Here is a 25,700-nt window from a genome sequence, read left to right as displayed (position 1 = left end):
AATTTTCCCAGAACACTAGTTGAAGAGGCTTTTCTCGCTCCACTTCACATTTCTTGCACTTTTGTCAAAGATTAAGTGATCATATACTTGAGAGTCTGTGTCACAGTATTCCATTCTGTTCCATTGGTCTGTCGGTCTGTTTCTATTTCAATACCATGTTGTTTAATTAGTACTGCTTTGTAGTACAGTTTAAAATTGGGGAAGGTGATGTCACTCATCTTCTTTTCCCCAGGGATTGTGCTAGCTCTTCGTGGGGGGTTATTTCTTCATATGAATTCCAGGAGTGTTTTGTCTATTTCTTTGAAGACTCTCATGTATATCCTTATGGAGACTGCATTGAAACTCTATTGCCATTTTGAATTATGTCCAGTTTTGATAATAAGAAACAGAAGTCCTGAGAGATAAACTAGCTTGCCTAGAATTAAAGAAAATGTTAGGAGAGGCTGAATTACTCAAGGTTAGATCTTTTCCAGTGATCATTTAAAGTTCCTGCAATGTCTCTTCAATCCATGAATCCTCCATTAATTCAAGGGGGGATCTAGCAGCCTCTGCTATCCCCAGTCTCACCAAAATTCAACACTTGCTTAAGGTTCCAAAGCTTTCATATGAGATGAAGACAGAAATATATTATTTTATACAGATCAAAAGGTCTTAAGGTCACAAAAATTATTTTATCTAAAACACTGTCATTGATGGATGAGGTTGAGAGTCCCTCAGGGGACTATTAGAAGAAACGAATGTAGGAAGTTCCATGTTTGATCTTCTAAACTAGTTCAATGCAATGGGGTCTCAGTGGAAGCCAAAGGGGCATTCAAAAATATCTGGAACTCAGGCAATGGTTGTTTGGCAGCAGCCATGCTATCCTTGTGTGGAGAGAGTACTCTGTGGAAAAGCTTTCTGTGCAATTGGTCCCTGAATAACAGAGTAGAAGACCAAGTGTGGCTGGGAGGAGGAGGAAGAATTGTCAGATAGGTAGAAAAATAAGACATGGTGACACGATTCTCTACTTGGGCTCCTAGTACTGGGTTTGTGAATAGAGTTTTTCCTTTTAAATGGAGGCAGAATGAGAGCATAGTGGATAGGGAGCTTTCCTTGCACATGGCCTCCCCAGCATCAATCCTCAGAATCTCATATGGTCCCCCAAGAACCACCGGGGAGGTTCTGAGTGCAGATCCATGAATAGCTCCTGAGCTGATGTGCCCTTCCCCAAAAAAAAATTCTTTCATGGGAAAAAGACAGTGGTTTTCAGTTGAACTTTCAATACCCTTTTGTACTAGAACAGAGACCCAATAGAACAAAACAGAAATGGGAAATCTAGAGAGAGGACTGGACGGCTTTTATTCTTCAGGCAGGGGATAGACAATGGAAGGAAGAAAGAAAAACTTTCTATCTCTCCAATGTTATGAAAGTGGAAATAATGCTGCTTCATTGGCCAGGTGACAATGCATGGCTCAGAATAGTGAGGGTAATTGCTCCCTGGCCCCTGTGAATACATGGGTAGCTTCACCTAAGCTTGCCTAAATGCACAGATAAATGGAGGATACCTTCAAGTATTTTGGGTGCTGAAACACACAGGTAGAAACAGTATGTTTGTGACACCTACAATTTTGCTATTCAAAAAAACTTATTTTTACCCTGGGATTAGTGGGGACAAAAGAAACTTGAAACACCCATCTTGCAGCATATGAAATTGTCTCCTGTATTTGAGGATATGATACCCCAGTTCCATGTAGATAATGAGTAGTTCTAGACACATTTCTAAATATAACCTTTGGGCTGGGTAGAAGAGCAAGGGGTGACCTTTAGGCTGGTCTAATCAGACTTCATGCATTCTGTTTCACTCTAGTGACATTATCTTAAAGTCAAGTACAGGCAAAAGAAAAAGAATGGGGAGACATGGGGAAAGATAAAATTGTGCAATTTTCTGAAATACATGGATGTATCTGAAGAGCATAATACTGAGTGATGTTACTCCAAGAAGGGGCGATGTAGATACAGAATGATCTCTCTTATATGTGTAATATAAAGAAATACGGTAGGGGAATAACAAATGTCCAAAGACAATAGAAACAAAGAATATAAGAACTGGTCTTCAGTAGGAAGCATACCACTGGGGCAGAGGTAGGATGAGGAGGGAAACATTATGACAATGGTGGAGTGGGTACTGGAAGATGGTAAAGTGTTATGAAGCCATATTAGTAACTGTATCACAAATCACAGTGCTTAAAAGGTGGTGAAAGTTGCCTGACATAGAAATAGGCAGTGGGTGGGAAGGAAACTTGGGACACTGGTACAGGGAAGTGAAGACTGGTGAAGGTATTTGTGTTGGTATATTGTATGCCTCCATCTCTCATTAATAGCTTTGTAAATCACAGGGCCTTGGTGAAAAAGAAAAGAATTGTTAGAAGGAAAAAAAGAAGAGTTATGGTTCTACATAGTTTTTGCTAGAAGAAAACCAGTTTGGCTTTGGTTTTGATTGATAGGGACAACACGGTAGATCTGTGGTGGGTTTGAAAGTGTGGAGTAACACCTTGTAATTCTCAGCCTGGAGTTGTGTTGCCTGACAGTTTTCTGTTCAGGCACAGCAGTGTAGTGCTGCTCAGTTCTGGTGGTTCTGGGGGCTATGAGGTCAACACTCAAGGGTCCTAGGAATACCAGGCAATGTTGGGAATAGAACTCAGTCAGTGACTTGTATGTACCAGGCATGTGCTCTACCACTTGCACTATTTTCGTGTCCACATCAGTTTCGTTTTTAAGATATATTTTCCTCCCTGTGTCAAAGTTCCAGAGACAAATTATCATTCTATATCATAAATTTATTTTTCAGTACAAAATGAAGCAAGAAGTACTTTCTCAGGCTATGAGCCACCCCAAATGAACAGGGAGATCCAAACTCCACTTGAGCTTGGACAGAGAGAAAATCTGGGTCCCCAGAGACCCACTGCCTCCTTGCCTGGAATTTGAGTTTCTCAACTTATTGCACCCTGTTCTTCCCCCAAAGCAAGAGCATTGGCTATAAAGGCAGATGACAGAGCCAGACTTTTTATCTGTATCATCATGGGACTGCCAAATTGTCTGCCAATCTTTTTTTTTCTGAGAAATAGCTACCTCTTCCTGGTATCAGACCCAATATTTAGGGTATTGGAGCAGCAGACTTAAGTCCTCAGAGACAGTCTGTGTGCATGACTTTCCATTTACACTTCCATAGCCCAAGATTTAGTCACTGGACAAGTCAATCACCTTCATTATTGCAGTAGGGGGCTCACAATTACTCTTTGACACTTGCCCCATCCTAACTCCAAACTGTTGCTAAGTTAGATTTTTGAATATATTTCTAATCATGTGGCTCCTATTGCTATTAATTTTGAGGGGTGTTTCCCTTTTGGACCCTCACTCCCTATTCTTGTGGGGGTGTCTTTACTACTTTCTCTATTCCTTAAATAGATACTGCACTTTAACTGCAGCTGGGTGCTAGTTTCCTTTTTCTTGAATAAATTCTTGCTTAAAGAACAAAAATCTTAAATATCTCTGACTTTGGAAAATAAAATGAATCTGGAAGCATTAGGAGGAAGGAGGGAGACCTCCTAATGCAATAAAAATAAAAACAGATGTTCAGAGATATATTACAACAAGGAGGATATTTGCCTTGCACATTGTTGACCTGGGTTCAATTCCAGCCACCACATATGGTATCCATAGCACCACCAGGAGTGATCCTGGATACAGAGCCAGGAGTAAGACCTGACCACTGTTGAGTGTGTCCTACAATAATTTTAATAATAAAAAAACAAATATCTTTGAGTAACCAAATTACAAGGATTGTATTAAATGAATTACATGGATCAACTAAATTGAAAAACTAAATTCTCCAGTCACCATGCTTTCTTGTATTCACAGCCTTTACCACAATTTAAACCTATCTTCTATGGTTTCTTACTTATTGTCTGTCTTCCCATTCCATTGGAATGAAGATTATTTTGATTGAAGTTGTTTGTCCTTCCTTCCTTCTTTCCTTCCTTCCTTTCCTTCCTTCCTTCCTTCCTTCCTTCCTTCCTTCCTTCCTTCCTTCCTTCCTTCCTTCCTTCCTTCCTTCCTTCCTTCCTTCCTCCTTCCTTTCTCACGCTTTCATCTTTTTTCTTTCCATTTCTTTCTTTTTAAATTTTTTTTATTAGTGAATCACTGTGAGATACTGTTACATACTTACAAACGTTCATGTTTGTGTTTCAGTCATACAATGATTGGTTACCCATCACTCCACCAGTGCCCATTCTCCACCACCAATGATCTCAGTATCCCTTCCATCCCCCACTCCCACCCCTTCCCCACTCCACCTCTGTGACAGGGCATTCCCTTTTGTTCTCTATCTCCTTTTGGGCATTTTGGTTTGCAATAGAGGAATTGAATGGCCATCGTGTTTGGTCTATAGTCTATTTTTGGCAGCTCCCAACCCAAGCGGGTCCTCTGAGCACCCTTTACTTGGTGTTCCCTTCTCTGTCTGAGCTACCTTTTAGTCCAGCATGTGAGGCCGGCTTCCCAGTCATAGGGCAAACCTCCTGGTCCTTATCTCTACCATTCTTGGGTGTTAGTCTCCTATTCTGTTACTTTATATTCCACAGATGAGTGCAATCTTTCTATGTATGTCCCTCTATTTCTGACTCATTTCATTTAACATACTTTCCATGTTGATCCACTTAAATACCAATTTCAAGACTTAATCTTTTCTAACAGCTACATAGTATTCCATTGTGTAGATGTACCAGTTTCTTTATCCAGTCATCTGTTCTTGGGCACTCATGATTTTTCAAGATTTTGGCTATTGTAAACAGTGCAGCAATGAACATAGAAGTGCAGATGTCATTTCAACTATACTTTTTTGCCTCTCCAGGGTATATTCCCAGAGTGGTATTGCTGGGTCAAATGAGAGCTCAGTTTCCAATTTTTTGAGAAGCGTCCATACTGTTTTCCAACAGGGCTGAACAAGTCAGCATTCCCATCAGCAGTGAAGGAGAGTCCATTTCTTTCTTTCTTTTCTCCTTTCTATTTCTTTCTTTCTTTTCTTTTCTCTCTTTCTCTCTCTTTCTCTCTGATCTTTCTATGTCTGGCCACACTCAGTGGTACTTAGGGTTTATTCCTGGCTTTGTGCTCAAAGATCACTTTTGGTGGGGCTGAGGGGACCATATAGATTGATTTTCAGGGACCAAACCTGGGGTGGCCACATGCCCTACTTGCCGTACTATCTCTCCATTCCCAATTAAGTTTCTTTTCTGTGTGCCCCCAAAACTGTGCTTAGCACATGTTAAATAACAAATATTAACTAAATTAAGCACCTGATAAATTAAATTGTATAAGTCAAAGTTAACTCTTTTTTTCACAAATAACTTTATTTACTTTTACGTTTACAAATTCAATACATGCTTACTGTAGAGAATCTGGAAAGTACAGGTAGAAGAAAGAAGAAATAGACACCCACAATATTATCACCTGAAAGCAAACACTGCTCACATGATATTCTAACCATCTATGCCTTTAGAGTGTTGACTGTGAGGCACAAAAGCCAAAGGGAGTGAGAGCAATTTACCACTGAGGGGGTCACCACCTAGAGGTCAGAGCTAGATATTTGCTACTGAGGGATAAAATTTATAACAACACATCAAGAAGTCAGAAATTAACAACACAAGAACACACCAGGTTATAGTAATGATAAAGTGAGATGGTACTTGTCAAGAGTTTAACCCAGTACCTTTTGCCTAACACATAATAAATAGTAACCACTATTATTATGACTATTCTAAGCCAAAACAAAGGGTTCAAGGTAGAGACTATAAATAGGGTATGGGCCTAGAGTCCCATTTAGGGTCTATTAGTTGAGACATACAAGGAACAAGGCTAGTGGGTGAAAAGGCTGATATAGGAGTGGGTTTCACTCTCCTTAAAGGCTCCCATGCCAGATGTAATGGGACAAAGACTTCCTCGAGTTTGGCTGATGACATGTGGCAAGTTATTCTAAGGCCATTTTGAGATAAATCGTGACATGTCTTCCTAGATGTCTCTCTAGACCAAGAACTAAGACAGGCCTCAATGGTAATGGGAACTCAGGACCGCTACACCAAACACTTGAATTCTACACTCTGATTTAAGAGCGAATCATAGGCATATAGGGTAAAAGACAAGATCAAATCTGACAAGTGGCATTTTGTGTGGGGTGTGCCTGAAGGAGGAGCTAATGGGGAAAGGCCACAAGGTTTTTGATGTATTTGAATGAAATGGGTTCAGAAACCAGTCCTCAAGTTAGCAGCTGAGCCACATATAACAGGAGAAGAATTCAGAGGTCATTTCTTGTCAGGATCCCCGCTTTTTCGAAGATGTTCTTGCAGACTCTTGAGGGGATCTTCATGCTCTCTCAGGTAGAAATAGCGTCTAGGAACATTCCGGTTCTAGGAGTGAAAAAAAGGAGCAGAGATTTTTAAAAAAAAGAACTACACTTACTATGACAATGACTTTTGTGCTTGGAAATTTAAATTTCTTAGTAGAGCAAGTAACATGGCTACTGCATCTTACTTTGACTGTGACTGAGGAATATGTGGATCAAACTCCCTAATGTCCTGAAAAATGACACACATGACTACAGGTGGTAACCAGATCTCCCAAACAATACTCCCTTTAGAAATAGAGTTGAGACTAACCTGTTCCCTCTGACAGAAAACTTAATTCTTCCAACCATCCCAAGACCTTAGTAACTTGGGGAGATAATTGCTACTCAAAATGGTTACTACAACCCAAATAATTGCCTAGCCAAGCCCACCTTTGATTCCAAGTAGATTTTTCTATTCTACATCACTAACTCAATACTTCTCCTTGCCTCTTTCTTATTCTACTCTCAGGAACAGAGAATATTTCCCACCTTCTCTTTACCTCTTCATTTCTCTGCTCAAAAGTCTCGAATACATTACCCCATAATTACCTCGTCATTCTGCTGACGAGAACTCGGATTACCATTTGGTATCTCTTCATTAGCATGGTTACGAGCTGATCTGAGATCCTGATTTGAATTGCCTTGGGAATTCTTCTCCTGAGCCAGCTGGCACTCTATGTAGAGAGACCTGTCTATCAGTTCTTTTAGGCTGCCAGCAACCTTCAAGAAGATCTGGCTCATTTTGGTGGAAACAGCTTCTGAGAGTCCTTCCAGAAACCTGGTCTGTAGAATGGCTTCAGACCAAGACAAATGTCGGGCCAGCAGTAGGAAGTCAGTGGCATACTGCCTGACGGACTTCTGGCCCTGCTTTGGATGGCAAAGAACAGCACTGAGGATGTCCATATTAGATAAAGAGTCATATAAGTACTTTGATCTTCTCAGGAACAATGCATTTTTACCCAAGACAGTGGCTCCTACTTCCATCTGCAAAATAGACCACCTCTCTGCTCCTCCCAGAAGAATAGAGATTAGAAATGCCATTTTTTCTGAATTATTCAAAAATACCCTAATTTGTTTCTCTTTACTTATCTCTGCTTCCTCCTCTTTAGTGCTTGGATTTTGAGCTCCGTAGTTTTCTAGGAGGCGCTGGAGACTTGGGGTCAGCATGCCTAAGGATGGTACTTCCTCTGTCGGAGTTTTTTTTTTTTTGGCCGTGGTCGTCTCATGTGGTGTGGACTTTGATTCAGAGGCTGTGACATTGATGTGAGAGGCAGATGTTTCTCCAGCGTCTGTGCCTTTGGTTTCCAGAATGGACATCATTCCAGACATTGTGGTTGTCACTTGTGGTGTGGACATGGTGCCCAGGTTTGGGTTCCTTTCTGGCAGCATGCATGTTTCAGCAGAGGATGTGACTTTCATCTGTGGCTTGGACATCCCTCCAGAGGTTGTGGCTCTCAGAAGTGGCTCAGATATTTCAGAAACTGAGGATCTTATCGGTGGCACAGACATCCCTCCAGAAAGTGCATATGTCATTTGTGGCACAGACAGGGGGCTAGAACTAGCAACTCTAGTCTTCTGTGCAGACTTTGCTCCTGAGGCCATTTTTTTTACTAGTGGCACTGATATCTCTCCAGAATCCATGGCTGACATCGACAGTCTGGGCATATTTTCTGGGGCTATACCTCTCCCTACTGACTTGGATATCTCCCCAGAGGACCTGGCTCTCTTCTGTTCAGTAGACTTCTTTGTGGGAACTGTGGACACCACTTCAGTGGCAGTGCCTCTCTTTAGTGTTGCAGACATCATTTCAGAGACCGGGGCTCTTACTTGTGGTATGTTCAATATTCCAGAGGCTGGAGCTGTTATGGTTGATGGACGCATGTCTCCAGAAGCTGTGTTCCTGTGTTGTTTGGAAATTACAGGTGATGTGAAAGGTGCCCCAGAAGATGAGGCTCTCATCTGTGGTAAAGACACCCCTCCAGCAGCTCTGGCTGTCACTGGAGGCACAGATGTCATCGTTTGAGAAACTTGTGGTGTGGGCATCACTGTATAGACTGAAGGCCACATTTGTGGCATGGGCATCATTCCAGAAGCTGTGACTGTCATCTGGGGAGTTGACATTTCTCCAAAATCTGGGGGTCTTGGACGTGTAGCTATATCTTCAGAGTATGGGAATCTCACTGACGGTGAGGTTATCTCTCCAGCAGACAGTTCTGTCGTAAACAGTGATGGCATCTCAATGGAGTGTTGGGCTTCCATTAATGGTGTGGACATCATTCCAAAGCTTGGGTTCCTCATTTCGAGTGTAGACATGGTTTCAGAGGCTGAGGATCGCATTTGCAGTGGAGGATTCCCTCCTGAGTGAATAGATCCCATGTACAATGCGGGCATAGCTTCAGAGTCTTGGGTGCCCATTGAATGACTGGGTATATTTCCAGAAGCATTGGTTATCATTGTTGCCATAGGCATTGCTCCAAGGCCAGAGGTTCTCATCAGAGGTGTAGACATACCGGCAGAGTTGGTGTCTGTCATATGCAGCATGGATATGGGTCCAGATGCTGTGTCATTCATTATCATTGAGGGTATCTCTCCAGAAGCTGCAGTTGTCATGTGCTTCATGAACATAGCATCTGGGGCTTTGGAACTCATTGGTGCCTTCGGCAAGGTTGTAGAGGCCAGAGTTCTCATTTGGGGCATAGACATTGCTTCTGCTGTTGTGTCTCCCATTGCCAGTGTGGGCCTGGCTGTAGAGGCTTTGGCTATTTTGGGGGGAGTAGACACTGTTGCAGAGGCTGAGGCTCTCTTTCTTGATTCAGCTGCTAATCCGGAGCCTGTGGGTCTGTATTGTGGCACAGATATGGCTCCAGAAAAAGGGTTTCTTGTCTTCAATGTGGACATTGAGCCAGAGAATTGGGTTTTCAGTTGTGGTATAGAAATGGTTTCAGAGACTGAAGCTTTAACTGGCTTTCTGGATATTGCTCCAGAGACTGAAGCTCTCCTTTGTGGTGTGGACGTGGTTTTAGAAGCTGATGATCTCTTACAAGATGTGGACGTTCCCCTCTTGGCTGAAGATTTTGCAGGACCTCTGGAACTTCTGGCATTAGGGGACATTGAGGGCATCTCTGTAGAAGGTGCAGTTGACATCTGTTCCATCATCACTGGTCCAGAGGTTGTGGCAGTCATCATTGGGGTAGATGAGCAGGCTCCAGAGAACAGAACCATATTTGGCAATGTAGACATGTTTCCAGAGGCTGAGGCACTGATTTGTGTCGACATTGACCCAAGGTCTGAGGGTCTTACAGGCAGTGTGGACATCACCGGAGATGCCGTTGCACTCATCAGTGTAGTAGACCCAAGCCGAGAGTCTCGATTTTGTGGCAATTGTTGGGCCATTACTCCTGATCCTTGTACTGGCATCAGCTGAGTGGGTCTCACTCCAGAGGTTAGAGCTGAGAATAGTATTGGGGACATCACTCTAGCATCTGGAACTTGTCTTGGCAATGTGGACATTTCTCCACCATCAGAGACTGGTACGAATGGCGTAGATGTCATTGCAGAGCCTGGATTTGATATGAGTGAAGAAGACACTACTGCAGGATCTGGGCCTGACATTGGCTGGGTAGACATTTCTCCAGAGGCTTGTGTATGCACTTGCTCAGTTTCTGTTGCTCCAGAAGCTATGGTTGATGCTATCATTGCAGACATTGCTTCACTGTCTGTGCATGAACTTATCAGTGAATCTATATCTCCAGACTCCACGGCAGCTAATAGCACGTATGACATTGCTTGCATGTCTTCATCAGTAACTTCCAAATGTGTCAATTCTACAGAGACTGGAGCTGGCATTGGCTGTGGGGAGGCCACTTCAGAGTTTGCATCTTCTACTAGTAGTGAGAACAGTTCCCCAGGATCTGAGGGCTGCATCAGTGGAGCTGACACCATATCAGAGGACGAGGTCGCCATGTGTGCTGTAGGCATTACTCCAGAGGCTGAAACTGGCAGGGCCAATTGTGATGTCTCTGTAGAATCTGGTGCCTGGGACATTGGTTCAGAGTTAGGAATATTCATCAGCCCTGGGTATACTGATCCATGGTCAGGAGAGTCAGGAGAGGACAGCAGTGGTGACAATGGTCCAGAATCCGAGACTGGGATCAACATTGAGGAGAGTGTCCCAGAGTCTGGGGTTGGCATTGGCAGTGGAGCTAGTGCTTCTGAATTTGAAGCTGGCAGCAGCAATGGACACAGTGTCTCAGGGTCTGAATTTAGCATTACCGGTGGAGAGTTTGGTGCTCCCATTAGAGGTGGCATCATGGTGTCATAATCTGGGTGTGTCAGTTGTGTGGACACGCCTGCAGGGTCTGATGTTGAAGTTGAGGCTGTAGACTCCGCATGAGCATTTAGCATTTGGGTATCTTCTCCAGTGTCCATCATTGGTCCAGGGAAGATGGACTCTGTGTTTTGGGAGTCGGCATTTTCCTCCTCTGGCATGTTGCTCGGTGAACTTGAATGGTTTGACATGTTTGCCATGATCACGATAGGTTGTGTGGAGGAAATTGAAGTTCTTTAAAGGTGGGTTCTGCTGAAGGACACGTGGCAAGAAAATCTGTAAACAGGACACAGTTTAGCAATGAAAACCCAAAGTCAAAAAGATTGGGAACCAGACAAATTATTCATAAGAAAAAAATTGTTTCCTCTGTGCATCCAGCTATGTGGTATTGGCTAAAGAACTTTCAGGTTAAAGAAGTTATGTTGCCACAAACAAATGGAAGTAGGATCAACTATTACGTCTGTCTCTATGCTTTTCAATCCAACCCACTCACATAAATCAGTTTCTGAGATTAGTAATACTATAATGTCTGTTAATAAATTACAATATATATATATATATATATATATATATATATATATATAAATGTGTGGTGCTCTATTTATATGTGATGCCAGCCAGCTGTAGTCAGAATTTACTGAGCAATTCTGGATCAAATGAAGAAGCAGCACCACCTTCTGGTCAACTATGAGATGTTCTGGCTATGGGTCTCTGTCCTATTCCTAGCAGTGTACTAGAGAGAGAGAGAGAGAGAGAGAGAGAGAGAGAGAGAGAGAGAGAGAGAGAGAGAGAGAGAGAGAGAGAGAGAGAGAGAGAGAGAAGAAAGAAAGAAAGAAAGAAAGAAAGAAAGAAAGAAAGAAAGAAAGAAAGAAAGAAAGAAAGAAAGAAAGAAAGAAAGAAAGAAAGAAAGAAAGAAAGAAAGAAAGAAGGGAGGGAGGGAGGGAGGGAGGGAGGGAGGGAGGGAGGAAGGAAGGAAGGAAGGAAGGAAGGAAGGAAGGAAGGAAGGAAGGAAGGAAGGAAGGAAGGAAGGAAGGAAGGAAGGAAGGAAGGAAGGAAGGAAGGAAGGAAGGAAGGAAGGAAGGAGAGAGAAAGGAAAAAAGAGAGAGCCAAGAATTGGTGGGATTGGATAGAAAAGCCCTTTGCCCTGGGATAATAATTAGTATCTAGGTCTCTTTGATTCCTGCCAGTGGCTTAATTCTCAATGTTTTACTTAGGCAAAGAAAGACATTGATCTGCTTAGTGACTGACTAGAAACAGCATTCTTTGAACTGAAAACCCTGATATTATTACTGTTATTATTATTATTATTATAAACAACAATAACAAAACACCATACAACAAACAATGATTGTTCAGTTAGTGTTGCCCACTCATGGTATTTTAAGTTACTGCACTGTACTTTAAACTGTCCATAACTAACACAAGGGCTTAGCAGGCATTGATCTTATAATGCCGTACATAATAGGGACTTTTATTATTTATCAAATTTTCTCAGAGTAATGAGGCTACAACACCATCAAACTATATGACTTTGACTATTACCCCTTCCTTGGGGTTGCCCGCCCCTTGTCATCCTTAAGATTGTATACAATGATCTCTCTGACATTACAGAACTTGATTCACTCAAGATTTCCCTAGTCTAGGATGCCTAGATCACCCTTGACCCCAGAGTTCAGGGAGAAGAAGGACCTAGAAGAAAATACATCGAGAGCATAAGGAAAAAAAACTAAAAAGGGACATAATGCGGGAACCAGGGTCAGGGCTTCATTTATACTTGTAACATAGAGAGTGGAATAGATATAAATTCAAAGCACAGATTCAACAACACTGAAAACATGAGGTTTAAGCTGCTACCGCCAAACTTTCTAATGTTCCTTACAAGGTGGCAGGCAGGAGTGGGGGAGGGGCTGGTGGATGAAGTATGAGAACACTGCTGGAGGGAAGTTGACGCTGGTGGCGGGATTAAAATATTATATGTCTAGGGGCTGGAGCAATAGCACAGCGGGCAGGGCGTTTGCCTTGCACACAGCCGACACGGGTTCAATTCCCAGAATCCCATATGGTCCCCTGAGCACCGCCAGGAGTAATTCCTGAGCGCAGAGCCAGGAGTAACCCCTGTTCATTGCCAGGTGTGACCCAAAAAGCAAAAAAAAAAAAATATTATATGTCTAAAAACAACTATCAATGACTTTGTTCTTAAATTAAATAAAAATGGTTTTAAAATATTTTCCCAGTCTATAATATGTTTTATGTTTTTGAAAAAATAATTTTCATGTTTTTGATGATATGTGAAGATCAGTCTAGAGCTTTACCCCTCTAGTTCACCTCACTTAAAAAATTGCCTGCAGAAATTCAGATTGCCAGGTCCCTCCAACTCCAGAATCTCCTCCTTTTCTCTACTGTGCTATAATGTTACATCTTGTCTGCCCTATGTTCATTGTACTCAATCACATTACCAAGACCCCCATCACCAACCCCAGGTAGAAAAATAAAGGCAGATACTAAAACAAATACTGGTCTTCTGGCACCTTGGTTACTAGTAATTGGTATGATGGGAAAGATGAATCAAAAGCACAGTAACAGATGTCCACTTCCCATATTCAGCAAAGCCCCTGAACATGTCACGTTTTCCCACTAACCAAAACCCAGGAAGATCCTACCTTGCAAGTTAGAAAGAGGAGGAGGAATGTGTCTTTTGTGCTCCAATTCTTTGAGTCTAGCCATTTTTCCCCATACCCAGCCAGTTCATTAAAGCCAGACCTAACACCAGCAGCTGTTCTCTGCAATCTCCCTTAGTTGTCCCCTACCACACCCCCCTCCTGCCAGCCAGCCAGCCTTTCCGCCCACCTGCCTTGCCGCTTCTGACTTGCTACTGCTTGCTCTGTCTCTCTATTCCCAGAGTCCTGCCTCTATATAGGCTCTGACATTTGCCTCTGGCTGCCTTTCACTTGACAGCCCTCCAGTGGCTCTGCGTTAGCACTTGCTCCATACAACTCCACCCCAATGGTTGCACCAGTCTTCTATGCCCGTCTCTGGCTCTTCCGAAGAAAATATATTCACACAGTTCAAGGAATGAATGTAGAAGTCCTCTGTATCAAGAAACAGCACAAAGGAGAAGACTTGGGAGTCTAGAGAACCAGGCACTATAAGAAATAGGGCCTTGAAGCACAAATGGGGCTTCCTATGAAGGAAATAAGGCCTGGAGGTCAGGTAGAGCAATTAGCATGAAATGCACCCCCGCCTTGAACATACTAGGCAGGGCTTGCTCATAGATGCATGACTTTCGTCTCCTTTCTAGAGCTACTTTCTAGAACTTTCTAGAACTGCACAAGGTCAGAGGAGAACTGGAAGAAAAGTTATTAGAACTCTCTAACCATCTCAATGATATACCTTAAAATCTCAAACTAGGGACAAGAGTAGTTCCTAAATCCAAGAGACAGAAAATCCTTGAGGCCTTTTTGAGGTTCAAGCAGCCTAAAAATTGGGATCCAGAATCTAGTGATTGCCTGGGGAGTGCATCCAGGTCATTAAAAACCTCCTCACACTCATAACTAACAACCAACAATATCCTAGCTCTTGGGCTACAGCACTATCCTTACATTAGACATGATTCCCTCTTTAACAGTGAGGAAGCAGCCTTGAAAATAAAGTTCTGAATAGCAACTCAAGACTAGTAAAGTGACAAAAGCCCAGATTGTGGTCTGGTTCATTCTAGATCTGAAATCATTTTCTCTGTGAAATTTGATAAGTAGTTAAAAAAAACACTCTAAAGTTCTCTATTCCTTGCTGCCTTCCTGCTCCTGTATCTACCAATAACTGAGTCACTCTAGAACCATTATCATTATTATTAACTCTTTGACTGAGATCTTTCCATAAGAACTGTGCTAAAGGGCTGGAGCAATGGTAGACTGGGCATTGTGCTTGCTTCCCACGCAGCCAATCCAGGTTTTATTCCTGGAATTGCATATGGTCTACTGAGCTCCAACAGAAATGATCCTTGAGTAAAGAGCCAGGAGTCAGTACAGAGCACTGCCAGGTATAGCCCAAACTCCCCCTCCTCCCAAAAGAACTGTACTTAGGAAATTTACAAGCATTCTCTCATTTGATTCTAAGAGCAACCCTGTGAGTTGAGGTCCTTTCATGTCCAGTTTACAGGTAAGATAAATGCACTTCAGCAAGGTAAACTGGCATGACCAAAGAGCATAGCTCTGATTCCAGAGCTTACTACAACTAAGTACTCTAAAGTGAAAAGAATCATTGATCTCTCCCCTTCAATAAACAAAACAAGTCACAGGAAACACAGTTATGACAAATATTAAATATTAATAATGATAAAAGTTACCATATACTCTATTGGGCATTATTACAAGATTTACATACCTGATCTTACTCAAATAAGGATTATCATTCAAATACTTTTACATACATGATCTTATCAACCCTATATAGGAATCACTGTTCATTTCCAGACTAAGAACCAGAGGCAGTAAGAGGTTATCTGGCATTCTGAAGGTCACACGGCTAGAAAGCATGTTCTTTATAAAAAATGCATCTCATAGTGAAATGAATAACTGTATATAATTATGTAGCAGCTATAAAAATGTTAATCTTACTAAAATGCGTATGATTTTGCTTGTGGGAAGATTATGGGAAAATGGTAACAGGATTGAATGAGTGGTAGAATTAGAGGTGGGGGTTTACACTTGCTTTTAATCTGTATTTTCTTGGTATGGAAGGATAGTACAGCAGATAAGGTACTGTCTTGCATGTTGCTAACCTGGGTTAAATACACTGCACCACATATGATCCCCCAAGAACTTCCATAAGTGATCCCTAGGCACACTCAGGAGTAAGTCCTTAGTACTGCTGAGTGTGGCCCAAATCCAAGATCTAACCCTTCCAAATTTAGATCTGTGCTTTAATATTTGTTTATAATGGGTTCTTATCATTTGTACTAGAAAAAGTTGTGTATTCCCCAGGATTCTATCTCTGGTCCTCTTCTGGCCTGCTCTCTCTAAGGGTCTTCAAAATATTTCCACTCAGGCAACTTTTTTCCTCAGCAAGCTTAATGGTTTCACCATGCAAATATTTGGCCAATCTCTACAAAATGTCTCTAGTGGTTTGCTTTTTATAATTTTTGTGGTTATTTTGACTGTATTTTTAAATGATTTCTTGTTTCTCTAACTCTCATTTATGTTTAATTATTGCATAAGTAATTAGAAATATATTCTCAAGATCCAAACTTGAAATCCTACGTAAAGATAAAGCAAATCCTGTACCTACCCCACCCCCTATTCCCTCAAGTCCCATTACTCTGTCTGTTTGCAGTTGGGTGTGTCTCCCTCCAAATGTTTTCTAGCTGCAATGGCATTCAGAGTTCATATCATGAAATTGCTTGCAAAACCCAGTGTGTGCAAAGAGCTACAGTAAGAAAACCATTCTGTGTCTGGTCACTCCTGGATTCCTGTGACCATGGTCATCAGGCACCAGATTTTAAGGAGACTACCAGGGAGTTCATCAATGTTCAGCCAATTTGGGTCATAGATTGACACTTTACACCTGACAGTGTTCCTACAAACACAGAGAACAGAGACCTTTTCAGCAAGGAAAAGCTCAGGAATTGCTGCTTAACATCTATCAGGTCTTTCATGTCCTTCGCAGCCTATATTGATCAGTACATCTAGGAGGTGTCTTATTCCCATCGCCTCACAAAAGGTAATTGAGTAATTGAGTTTGGGGGACTGCATGGCTAACTGCACTGGTAAATAATAATAAACAAGATATTGTTCAATATGTCAATAAATAACTTTCAAACTCCTGAAAAGAAACTCTTCCTGGGTTCTCACAATATCCTCTCCCCCAGCTCTAGCACAAAAAAAGTTCTCAATGAACTGAAAATAGAAAACTTCAGGATAAAGAGACATCAGTTACTGTAGGGTCCTCTGCATTCTCTAATTAATCATGGAGACAGAACCCCTCTTTACCTCTTTGATCCCTAACATCCCTGAAAATTAAAATACCCACCCTACTCTATATAAGTACAGAAGTAAATAGGAAGCACTTGAGGAGTAATCTCTATGCATGGAACTATGTTCAGTGTTGTACATACACTGTGTATCACACAATAAACCACTGAAGTGGTAGGGGATGAGACAGATTTTATAAATCATCTAAATAGACGAAGTAGAAAGAAAAAAAATCAAGTAACTTACCTTGGCTCTCACAGCTGGGAGAAAGTGAAGCCAGGCTTGTCACTCGTGTCTGTCTGACTCAGCTGGTGCTCTTAACTCACGAGAGGGTCACACACTGTCTTCAAATCTCTGAAGGGCTGTCATATGGAAGAGAGGGGAGGTGTGTTCTGGTTAGCTCCAGAAGGGTTTGACTGTTAGATGGGAATTACGCTTTCATTGGATGGGCTTCAAATTCCCCAAACAACATGTACATGCATGCCCAACTCTATAGGGAAAAGAACAGTATAAGAAGTACAAACAGAACTGCCTTGAATTAGGTTCCATACTAAAGTATCTGTGGAATTGGGGAGAACAGGACGGATAGGGAAGGAATGAAAATGGGCAGTGTCCCAATTTTCTTAAATAGGGAAAGTACGAGATCTGTGTACTGTAAACCCCAGAGCTGTAAGCTTGATGTCAATCCTTGGAAGGATTCTGCTGCAGATTATGAAACAGGTAATTTATACGCACTTCGGATATAAGTGGTAATAAGAGGCACTGAGAGATAGGAGCAGAATTGTACAAATTGGACCAGGTTTCTGGACCAGGTTCCCAGACTTACTGTTACTGCAAGATAAACAAAATGGGGGTCTAACAATTAGGTTATTAGACTTTTTTTATTTTACCAAGCAAAGACTTTAAGAAATAAAACTGACCCAAATAATATTTTATAAAAATAAGGGTTTTCTTTGAACACCAAAAAAAAGGGAAGCATCTGAGAGTTTAAGACAGTCCCTTAAATGCAATCAATTTTGCTTAACAAAATATGAACTGTATAGACCTAGGTCATTCTCATTGCGCTGTTGACTGCTGCAAGTTTTATGGAGGATGGGCATTTGTCCAAGGACCTGCTTAAAGGAATCACTCAGGGTTAAAACAGCAACACAGATACGATCAGCCACCTGTGCATCAGGAAGTCTATCTGGCCAGATGATTAAAAAACAGACATCATCAAGGCCAAAGTGAGAACATTAACACAGACAAAGAAAGTGTCTACAGTAACAATTATAAGAGAAATGAAAAGTTCCAAGTGCAGATTCAAGCCATGCTGAGGCGGAACTTGGCCGAGCATATGACCTATGCCACCCCTTGGAAAACAATGCCCTCTGGTAGGAATACGTGCTTAATGCCATTAAGCATTTGGATCAAAAATCAGTCTTTGACTTGTAGCTTTCCAAGCAGACTATTTCTTGTCTTCCCAGGAAGAGTTCCTAATGGCAGAATAATTCAAAACTGGTTCCAGGCGGGCAGGGACAGGGGGAGCGCTGCAATTCTACAATGACCTAGAAAGAGACTGCTAGCCTTGTTCAGGTCCTAGTTTGTGTTGTTTTCATCAACAGTGAAAATAAGGGCATGAATAGAACTCTCATATAATTATTCAGGTCAGAGAAGACCCTCTATGATTAGCTTAGAAATTTAAGTTACTTTTAAAATTCTATGATTTTCAGTATAACTTTCTGCCTTTAGTGATATTTTGTCTGTTACCAATCAACTGAAATCTGTGCTCCTCGTAGAAAGTGTTCAATGAACACATGTTGTCTAAGAGTGTGTCATCCAGAAGAGAAATCAGGGTCCTCTATACCAACATTCAGCTCAATGCTGTCATGTTCCCTCCATAAAAGGCACCAATACCTACTGTCTGGATCAGAAAAGACGGCAAAACAGTGCCCAATTTGAAGAATTAACTCTACCTCTAAAAGAGTTCATATTTGGCGTTGAAACACATCTATTGACTTTGACCTTGTTTCTGAGCCATATACTGTCTGCCTTACTCTCTCAAACTGCATTTCTCTAAGTGTAGCTAGGAAATGCATGTGCATCAGTCATGCACTAAGAGGTTCATAAAGTGCAGGTGTGTGCAAGCAAAAAATTCCCTCAAGAAAGCTGGGGTGGCCATACAGTATTCGACAACATAGATTTCAGGTTGAAAAAGATTAGAAGGGACAGCAAAGGTCAATTTTTACTAGTCAAGGGATATGTACAGCAGGAAGAAATCACAGTCCTAAACGTGTACGTACCTAATGAGGGGCCAGCTAAATATTTAAAACAACTGCTAACGGATTTTAACAAGGACATTTATAACAACACAATAGTAGTTGGAGACTTCAACACTGCCCTATCGCCTCTAGATAGATCTACAAGATTAAAACTCAGCAAAGAAATACTTACTTTCAAGGAAGAGACAGAAGAGAGAGGGCTAATAGATATATACAGGGCTTTGCATCCCCAAAAGAAATAATACACATTTTTTTCCAGTGCACATGGAACGTTTTCCAAAATAGACTATGTGCTGGGTCACAAAACATACCTTAATAAAATCAGGAAGATAGAAATTGTACCAACTACCTTTGCAGACCACAATGCACTGAAGATAGAAGTCAACTACGCACAGACTATTGGTGGGAATGCCAAATGGCTCAGCCCTTATGGAAAATAATATGTAAGCTTCTCAAAAAAATAGAAATCAAGCTCCCATTTGACCCAGCAAAATCACTTCTGGGAATATATCCCGGAGATGCAAAAAAGTATAGTAGAAATGACATCTGAACTTACATGTTTATTGCAGCACTGTTTACAATAGACAGAATGTGGAAAAACCCGAGTGCCCAAGAACAGATGACTGGTTAAAGAAACTTTGGTACATCTACACAATGGAATACTATGCATCTGTTAGAAAAGATGAAGTCATGAAATTTGCATATAGGTGGAGCAACATGGAAAGTATCATGTTAAGTGAAATGAGTCAGAAAGAGAGGGACAGACATAGAAAGATTGCACTCATTTGTGGAATGTAAAGTAACAGAATGGGAGACTAACACCCAAGAACAGCAGAGATAAGTACCATGAGGATTACTCCACAGCTTAGAAGCCAGCCTCACATGCTAGGGGGAAAGGCAGCTCATATAGAGAAGGGAACACCAAGTAAAGGGTGCTAGGAAGGCCTGCTTGGGATGGGAGAGGCGGGCTGAAAGTAGACTACATACCGAATATGATGGCCACTTAATACCTCTACTGCAAACCACAACACCCAATTGGAGAGAGAGAACAAAAGGGATGCCCTGCCACAGAGGTGGGGTAGGGTGGGGGGGTAACAGAGTGGGGTGGGGGGAGGGATGCAGGGATCTTTGGTGGTGGAAAATTGGCCCTGGTGGAGGGATGGGTACTCGATCATTGTATAACTGAAATGCAAGCACAAAAGTTTATAAATCTGTAACGGTACCCCCACGGTGATTCACTAATAATTTTTTTTAAATAAAGTGCAGGTTTGGGTTTGGAATGGGAACTCCACTTTCAAAGACTCATAAACCTAGGTTTGGTTGTGATCAAGGAATCTGAATTTTGACCTAAAAGATTCTAAAATAGTATATAAGGTTGGGAGGGGCATATTTGGTTTAGTTTGGGGGCACACCCAGCACAACTCAGGGGCTGCTCTTAGGTCAGTGCTCAAGGCTCACTCCCCATGGTGTTCAGGGAATCATAAAGTACCAGAGATCAAAAAGAGTTCTCCACAACAGAAGAAGCATGTGCCTCTCTCAATCCACTGTGTTCTCTCCCAGGCCCAAGAAATAATCTACATATTTAAGAACCAGTGACTTACTAGAGCCAGTAAGATACCTTGCCTTGCACATGACTGACCCAGTTCCCCAGGCACTGCCAGGAGTGATTCCCGAGCACAGAGCCAAGAGGAAACCCTAAGCACTGACACATGTGGCCCCACAACAAAACCAAAAAAATCACTGGAGTAGGGGTTTGTAGACCCTAATTTTAAAACCAAAAGAGAGTAGTCTCCAACCCTAGCAATTTATTACTTTGCCTTAATTTTCTGGTCAGTGAAACAGGTATAATAGCAATGCCTACCTCACTGGCTCTGTGAGCATTTTTTAAATAAATGGTATGTAACGAATCTGGCACCTAGTTGAACCTCAGGAATCTTTCCTGGTCCTGCTTATTCATGTTCCCGGCAGCCTGCCTTCTCTATTCAGCTTCCACCCTGTTGCCAAATTACTTACTCTATGTCTGTTATTCAAACTCACAAAGCCAGAGACCCTCACTGGTTCAAAATCAGCCACCGTTTAGCTTGTTGTGCAACGTTTTCATCCTGAGTTCCTCCATTGGCTGCTTGCCAGCCTATAGAGAAACTGCTGTGGGATCATATGCCCTCTTCTGGCTCAATAGGCTATTGCCAGCGGAAAGCAGGGTCACGTGGTTCTGAACATAGCCACCTATTCATAAGAAGCTGCTACTTCCCTCCTCTAGGGTCTGTGGATGGAAACTCCTTAGAAGGGGACCGTGGGTGTGGCAGGAATTCTGAGGCTTAGCCTGTCCAGTACACCTAGGCTTCTCATTTATCCAGTCTGCCAAAGGAATGAAGTGTTCAAGTTCACTGAAGTCTCTATTTAGTTCCGACTTTTCATCTCCATCAGACCAGGAACACTCAATTTCAAAAAAAAACTATCCCACAGTCTGGGACAGGAGGAGGCGATCACCTTGACTTTGAAATAAGATGGTGTTTCTAAAACACATTTTTAACATTTCAAAGCACTTTTACATCTATTTCCTCCTTGCAGAGCAGACTGGCTGCCACAGGCTGGATCCAGATGGTAGACGGGTTTATTTGACCCGTACAATGTGTTTAGCAATTTTAAACATTGTCAATGTTTAAAAGTCAGGAAATTTTACATAAAAATACTGGAGAACCTTGCCTTCTTCCCCCTCCAAAAAATTAACCTGGATCCTCCTTCTGCTGTGGCAACAGTCAGCTGCAGCTGAGCTCGTTCCTCCCTGTTGACGGGCACTAACTCGCCAGCTCCCTTTAATACCCATCCACCACCTTCACACTCACAGTGTCTTTCTTGGCTCCTTAAGTCATTTGGAACCTCATTTTAATCTCAAAGCATAAGTAGACATGTTGCATAAGAGCACAGACTCTGAAGCGAAATTGTCTGAATTAGAATCCCATTCCTACCCCTTCCTGGTTTTGGGATGCTGGGCAAGTGATTGAACCTCTCAGAACCTCAGTTATCTCGTCAATAAAATGGAGGTATCCTCATAAGTTTCTTTACCCAACTATGTGATCCAGGACACTATGAATAATAAAACAATACCTAACACATGGCAAACACTAAATAAGGATTAGCATCTTTGCTTGTCTCTAATTCCATATCTGGCTTTTCTAATATTCACAGGACCCTGAAAACAGAAATATATTTCACTTGGTGGCCAAATTGGGCCCGGGTTAAAATGAGGCTGTTTCTTTATTCCACTTAGTATTGATTGAATATATAAAACAGCCTCAAATTTATTCAGACTCTTACACAACATACATTGTGTTCCCTGTATTGCTTTTCTTTTGTTTTTAATTTTATTGAATCACTGTGAGATAGTTACAAACTTTCATGTTTAGGTTACAATCACATAATGACCAAACACCCATCCCTCCACCAGTGCACATTCCCCACCACCAATATCCCTGGTATACCCTCCTTTCCCACCCTCCCCCTACCTCCATGGCAGACAATATTCCCCATACTCTCTCTCTAATTTGGAGAATTATAGCTTGCAACACAGACACTGAGAGGTCATCATGTTTGGTCCATTACCTATGTTGCACATATCTCCTATCCCGACTGATTCCTCCAGGCATCATTTTCTTAGTGCAGTCATTTGCAGTGCTTTTCTAGATTCCAAGAATTCTAAACTCCAAAACACATCCAAACCCAGTAGTTTCAGATATAGAATAATGGATCTAAGCTATCAGTTTGAATACCCACTTGGCAGATGGGAAAACCAAGCTTCTAAGGATTATTAATGCAACTGACCAAAGATCCCATACATCTAGGAAGCAGAAATCGCATGGACCTGTAGGCATGAAGTTCAAAATGCCTAGAACTGAGGTCTGTACATACTGGGCATATCATAAACATGTTGATGCAGAACACTCGGGGCTGCCAGTCCAGGTCCCCTGAAGGTGCCATCACTTAATGAGAGTGACAAGCCCTTCCCTTAGTAACATTCTTGTGGCTCTTTTCATTAATCTTTGCTATGTACAGTTAGATTAGGTTCAGGAAAAAAATTATTATCTTCAATTTACAGAGAAGGAAACTGAGGCACAGAGAAGAGAAATGACTTGCTCAAATTAACAGAGTGAAAGCAGCACTGGAACAAATAACCAAATTCTGTGATTTTTCTTATTAAACCCCAACATTAGTCCAAGAAAGGCATATGTTGAACGTTCTACACACTTACCCCCACTGTCTGCAGACAATTCTAAAATTTTCAAACATACCTGATGAAAGTAGAGTGTCCCAAGAGCTCAGCAAATACCACAGCGAGACAGCGCGTCTGCATATACCTCATCCTTCCCAGTACCATAGGCAGCAATGTACAGACACCATCCAGTCAGAAGCCAGGGAGGGGAGATTTCTCAAAACCCGAGAAAATCACAGAGACCCTACTGTTTGCTCTTCTCTGTTGATTTTTAAGAAGCTGACATTTACTTATGCCAAAGGCCAAAAGAAATGAAAAATCTACTGGAAAGGGAATTTCATCAGTTATGAAGCAATATCTTAAAGAAACCTTTGCACAGTGTCAGTTTCCTTATTTGAAATGCAGCAAATAGAGCCCTGCTGTTTCATATTGTTAGCGCATCAGAGAACTAAAAATGCAAACAGCATCCTCAGAACCTCTTGGCAACCCCCTGCCTCAGCAGAATGGACCCTTCTGACACTGCCACCAAATTAAGCAAGTTGGGAAATAGAACATAGGATATGACCCAGGTGACCTGGCGTCTTTCCTAAGCTCATGGTTTGAGTTCCTCCTACCAACGAATCTGCACTTTGATCACACACCCACAGCGTCCCAGATCTTTGAATTCAGCAAATCTTTCTCAGGTTTCAGCAAAGCATTGGCAGCCTGTGCTATTTTGGGACACTTTCTCTGCTGTGGATGTCACTTTTGGAATATGCCAGGAACATGCTAAGGACTTGAAGCTTTCCGCCCTGGACCTGTTTTCGGATTTGCTTGCTCGCTTGCTTGCTTGTTCTTTTCTCTGAGAGGACAGTCATTCCTTCCAGCCAAATTCCATGAGCCTGACTACCTTGCCGGCCCACAGGCTCCAAGAGGTAGAGTGGTTGCCAGCACCCTCCCGGTAAGGGACCACGGGTGGGGGGGGGGGCACCAGGGGCCGGCAGCCTAGGACAGAGACGTCCTAGGGGGTGGTCTGAGTTTGTATGTGGGCTGAAAGGGGGAGGGAGGGGCAGAGAGCTTTGCCAAACATCTTATTCTCACAGTCATCGCATCCTAATCTGATGCAACTGACTCGGCAGGCAGGCAGGCAGGCATCTGCGCTCTCCATTTTCCTGTCCTAAAAGCCTCTAAGCCTCTGCACCTGTAAGTACCAGGGCTCACTGCTGCTCATGCTGTCTTTGGCGGGGGGGGGGGGTGGGGGGGCGCGGATGGGGGAGGGTAGGGGATTTGTGGGCAGGGCCTGGGAAGGTCATCAATATCGACTCAGGTGTGGGCAAACCCATGGCTTTCAAATTCCAGATTTTCCACTCCCCTCCCCCCAAAGGCTTCTTAGTTTGGGAAATGAAAGCACCTCATTTTGTTCTTTCCCAAGCTCCTAGCATACGACAAACTCCAACTGTCCTTCTAGGGCTTTAGTTCGTCAGTGCTATGCACACCTGACTTCTTACTTTAGACTTAGTGGTATAATCCATTGTACCCCGTGCATTTGCATTACTCAAATGCAGTCACAGGCTCATACTATGGGCACAGCATCGTCTGCCTTCTCCATATTTTAGACAGCAATTTGCTGCACCCGTGAAAGATGTGGTAAACAGGAGGGTATAAATGGCAACTGAGAAACTCCTCCATGGTAAAAAGAAAAACAGCCAACAGTGGAGTTTCGGTAGACTCAAAACGCAGTTAGAAATACTGCCACAGTGGGGAGGCTGCATGCACTGCAGAGACAGGGCTCTCTGTTCAGTGCTTTCCTCTGTTACTGGGAGGAAAAGACAAAATATTGGTTGCCCAGGGAAGAAGCAATGGTGCTTTCAGTTACCACTTTGAGAGATTGAATATTGTCTCGGGTCTCACTGTCAGCTCCTTAAGTAGCTCCAAAGGGGACATTCAACCATTTTCGTCTCCTTTTGGGGACTGCCAAGTTCATTCAAAATGGCCCAGGATAAGAAGGCCTGGTTCCATTACCTGCCTTATCCCCTTCCTGAAAATTCAGACCAAACCATTCTTAGGGTAGAGAATACATCCAGAGGCCAGGATGAGGAATAAATTTTGACAGAAAGTACTTTAGAAAACTTGCCATGACCCATACTTTCCAAATGCCTTCCTCAGCCATGAACAAGGACAGGATAAGACTGGCATGTTCCATCTTTTGAATCCCACAAAATACTGCTGTGTTGTGTATTGCAGATAAAAGGCATGAGCTATTTATTAGACCAAGGATGGTTACCTTCAATTTCCAAAATTGGAGGAATGAGCCAATTCTTGTTTGTATTCTCCTCAGAGTGCTGGGTGTGAAGAGAATTTTGGGAGGATGTTATTAGTAGTACAAGATAAATTTAAAAAAGGGATAAATTCACCTAATGCCTGGTGCATATTAGAGTCACTTGTAGACTATAGAAAGAAATGAGTCTAGAAATTTGTTTTTGCTTTGATTGCTGCCTTTGTTTGAGGTCTTGGATAATTCACCAAGTACCCCAGCCCTCTTCCT

General features: G+C 42.3%; 1 protein-coding gene across 3 annotated transcripts in view; it reads right to left on the bottom strand.

Annotated features, from left to right (window-relative positions):
• Positions 1-5,367: 5,367 nt before the first annotated feature.
• Positions 5,368-25,700, bottom strand: part of RTL9 (retrotransposon Gag like 9) — a 44,031-nt gene continuing 23,698 nt past the window's right edge. The window contains exons 1-4 of one of the 3 annotated variants that reach the window (XM_055119725.1): positions 23,256-23,292; positions 16,952-17,067; positions 6,962-11,015; positions 5,368-6,434 (exon numbers count right to left, since the gene is read on the bottom strand). In XM_055119725.1, the coding sequence (XP_054975700.1) occupies positions 6,330-6,434; positions 6,962-10,939 (4,083 nt within the window). In that variant the 5' untranslated portion in view covers positions 10,940-11,015; positions 16,952-17,067; positions 23,256-23,292 and the 3' untranslated portion in view covers positions 5,368-6,329. Of the gene's footprint in view, positions 6,435-6,961; positions 11,016-16,951; positions 17,068-23,255; positions 23,293-25,700 lie in introns of those variants that run through there. The other 2 variants (XM_055119726.1, XM_004606382.2) reach the window with 2 other exon arrangements.

This window comes from Sorex araneus, chromosome X (genome assembly GCF_027595985.1).
Source record: "Sorex araneus isolate mSorAra2 chromosome X, mSorAra2.pri, whole genome shotgun sequence".
Classification (NCBI taxonomy): domain Eukaryota; kingdom Metazoa; phylum Chordata; class Mammalia; order Eulipotyphla; family Soricidae; genus Sorex; species Sorex araneus.
The sequence above is the reverse complement of the archived record's forward strand: the minus strand, read 5'-3'. Positions and strand labels throughout refer to the sequence as shown.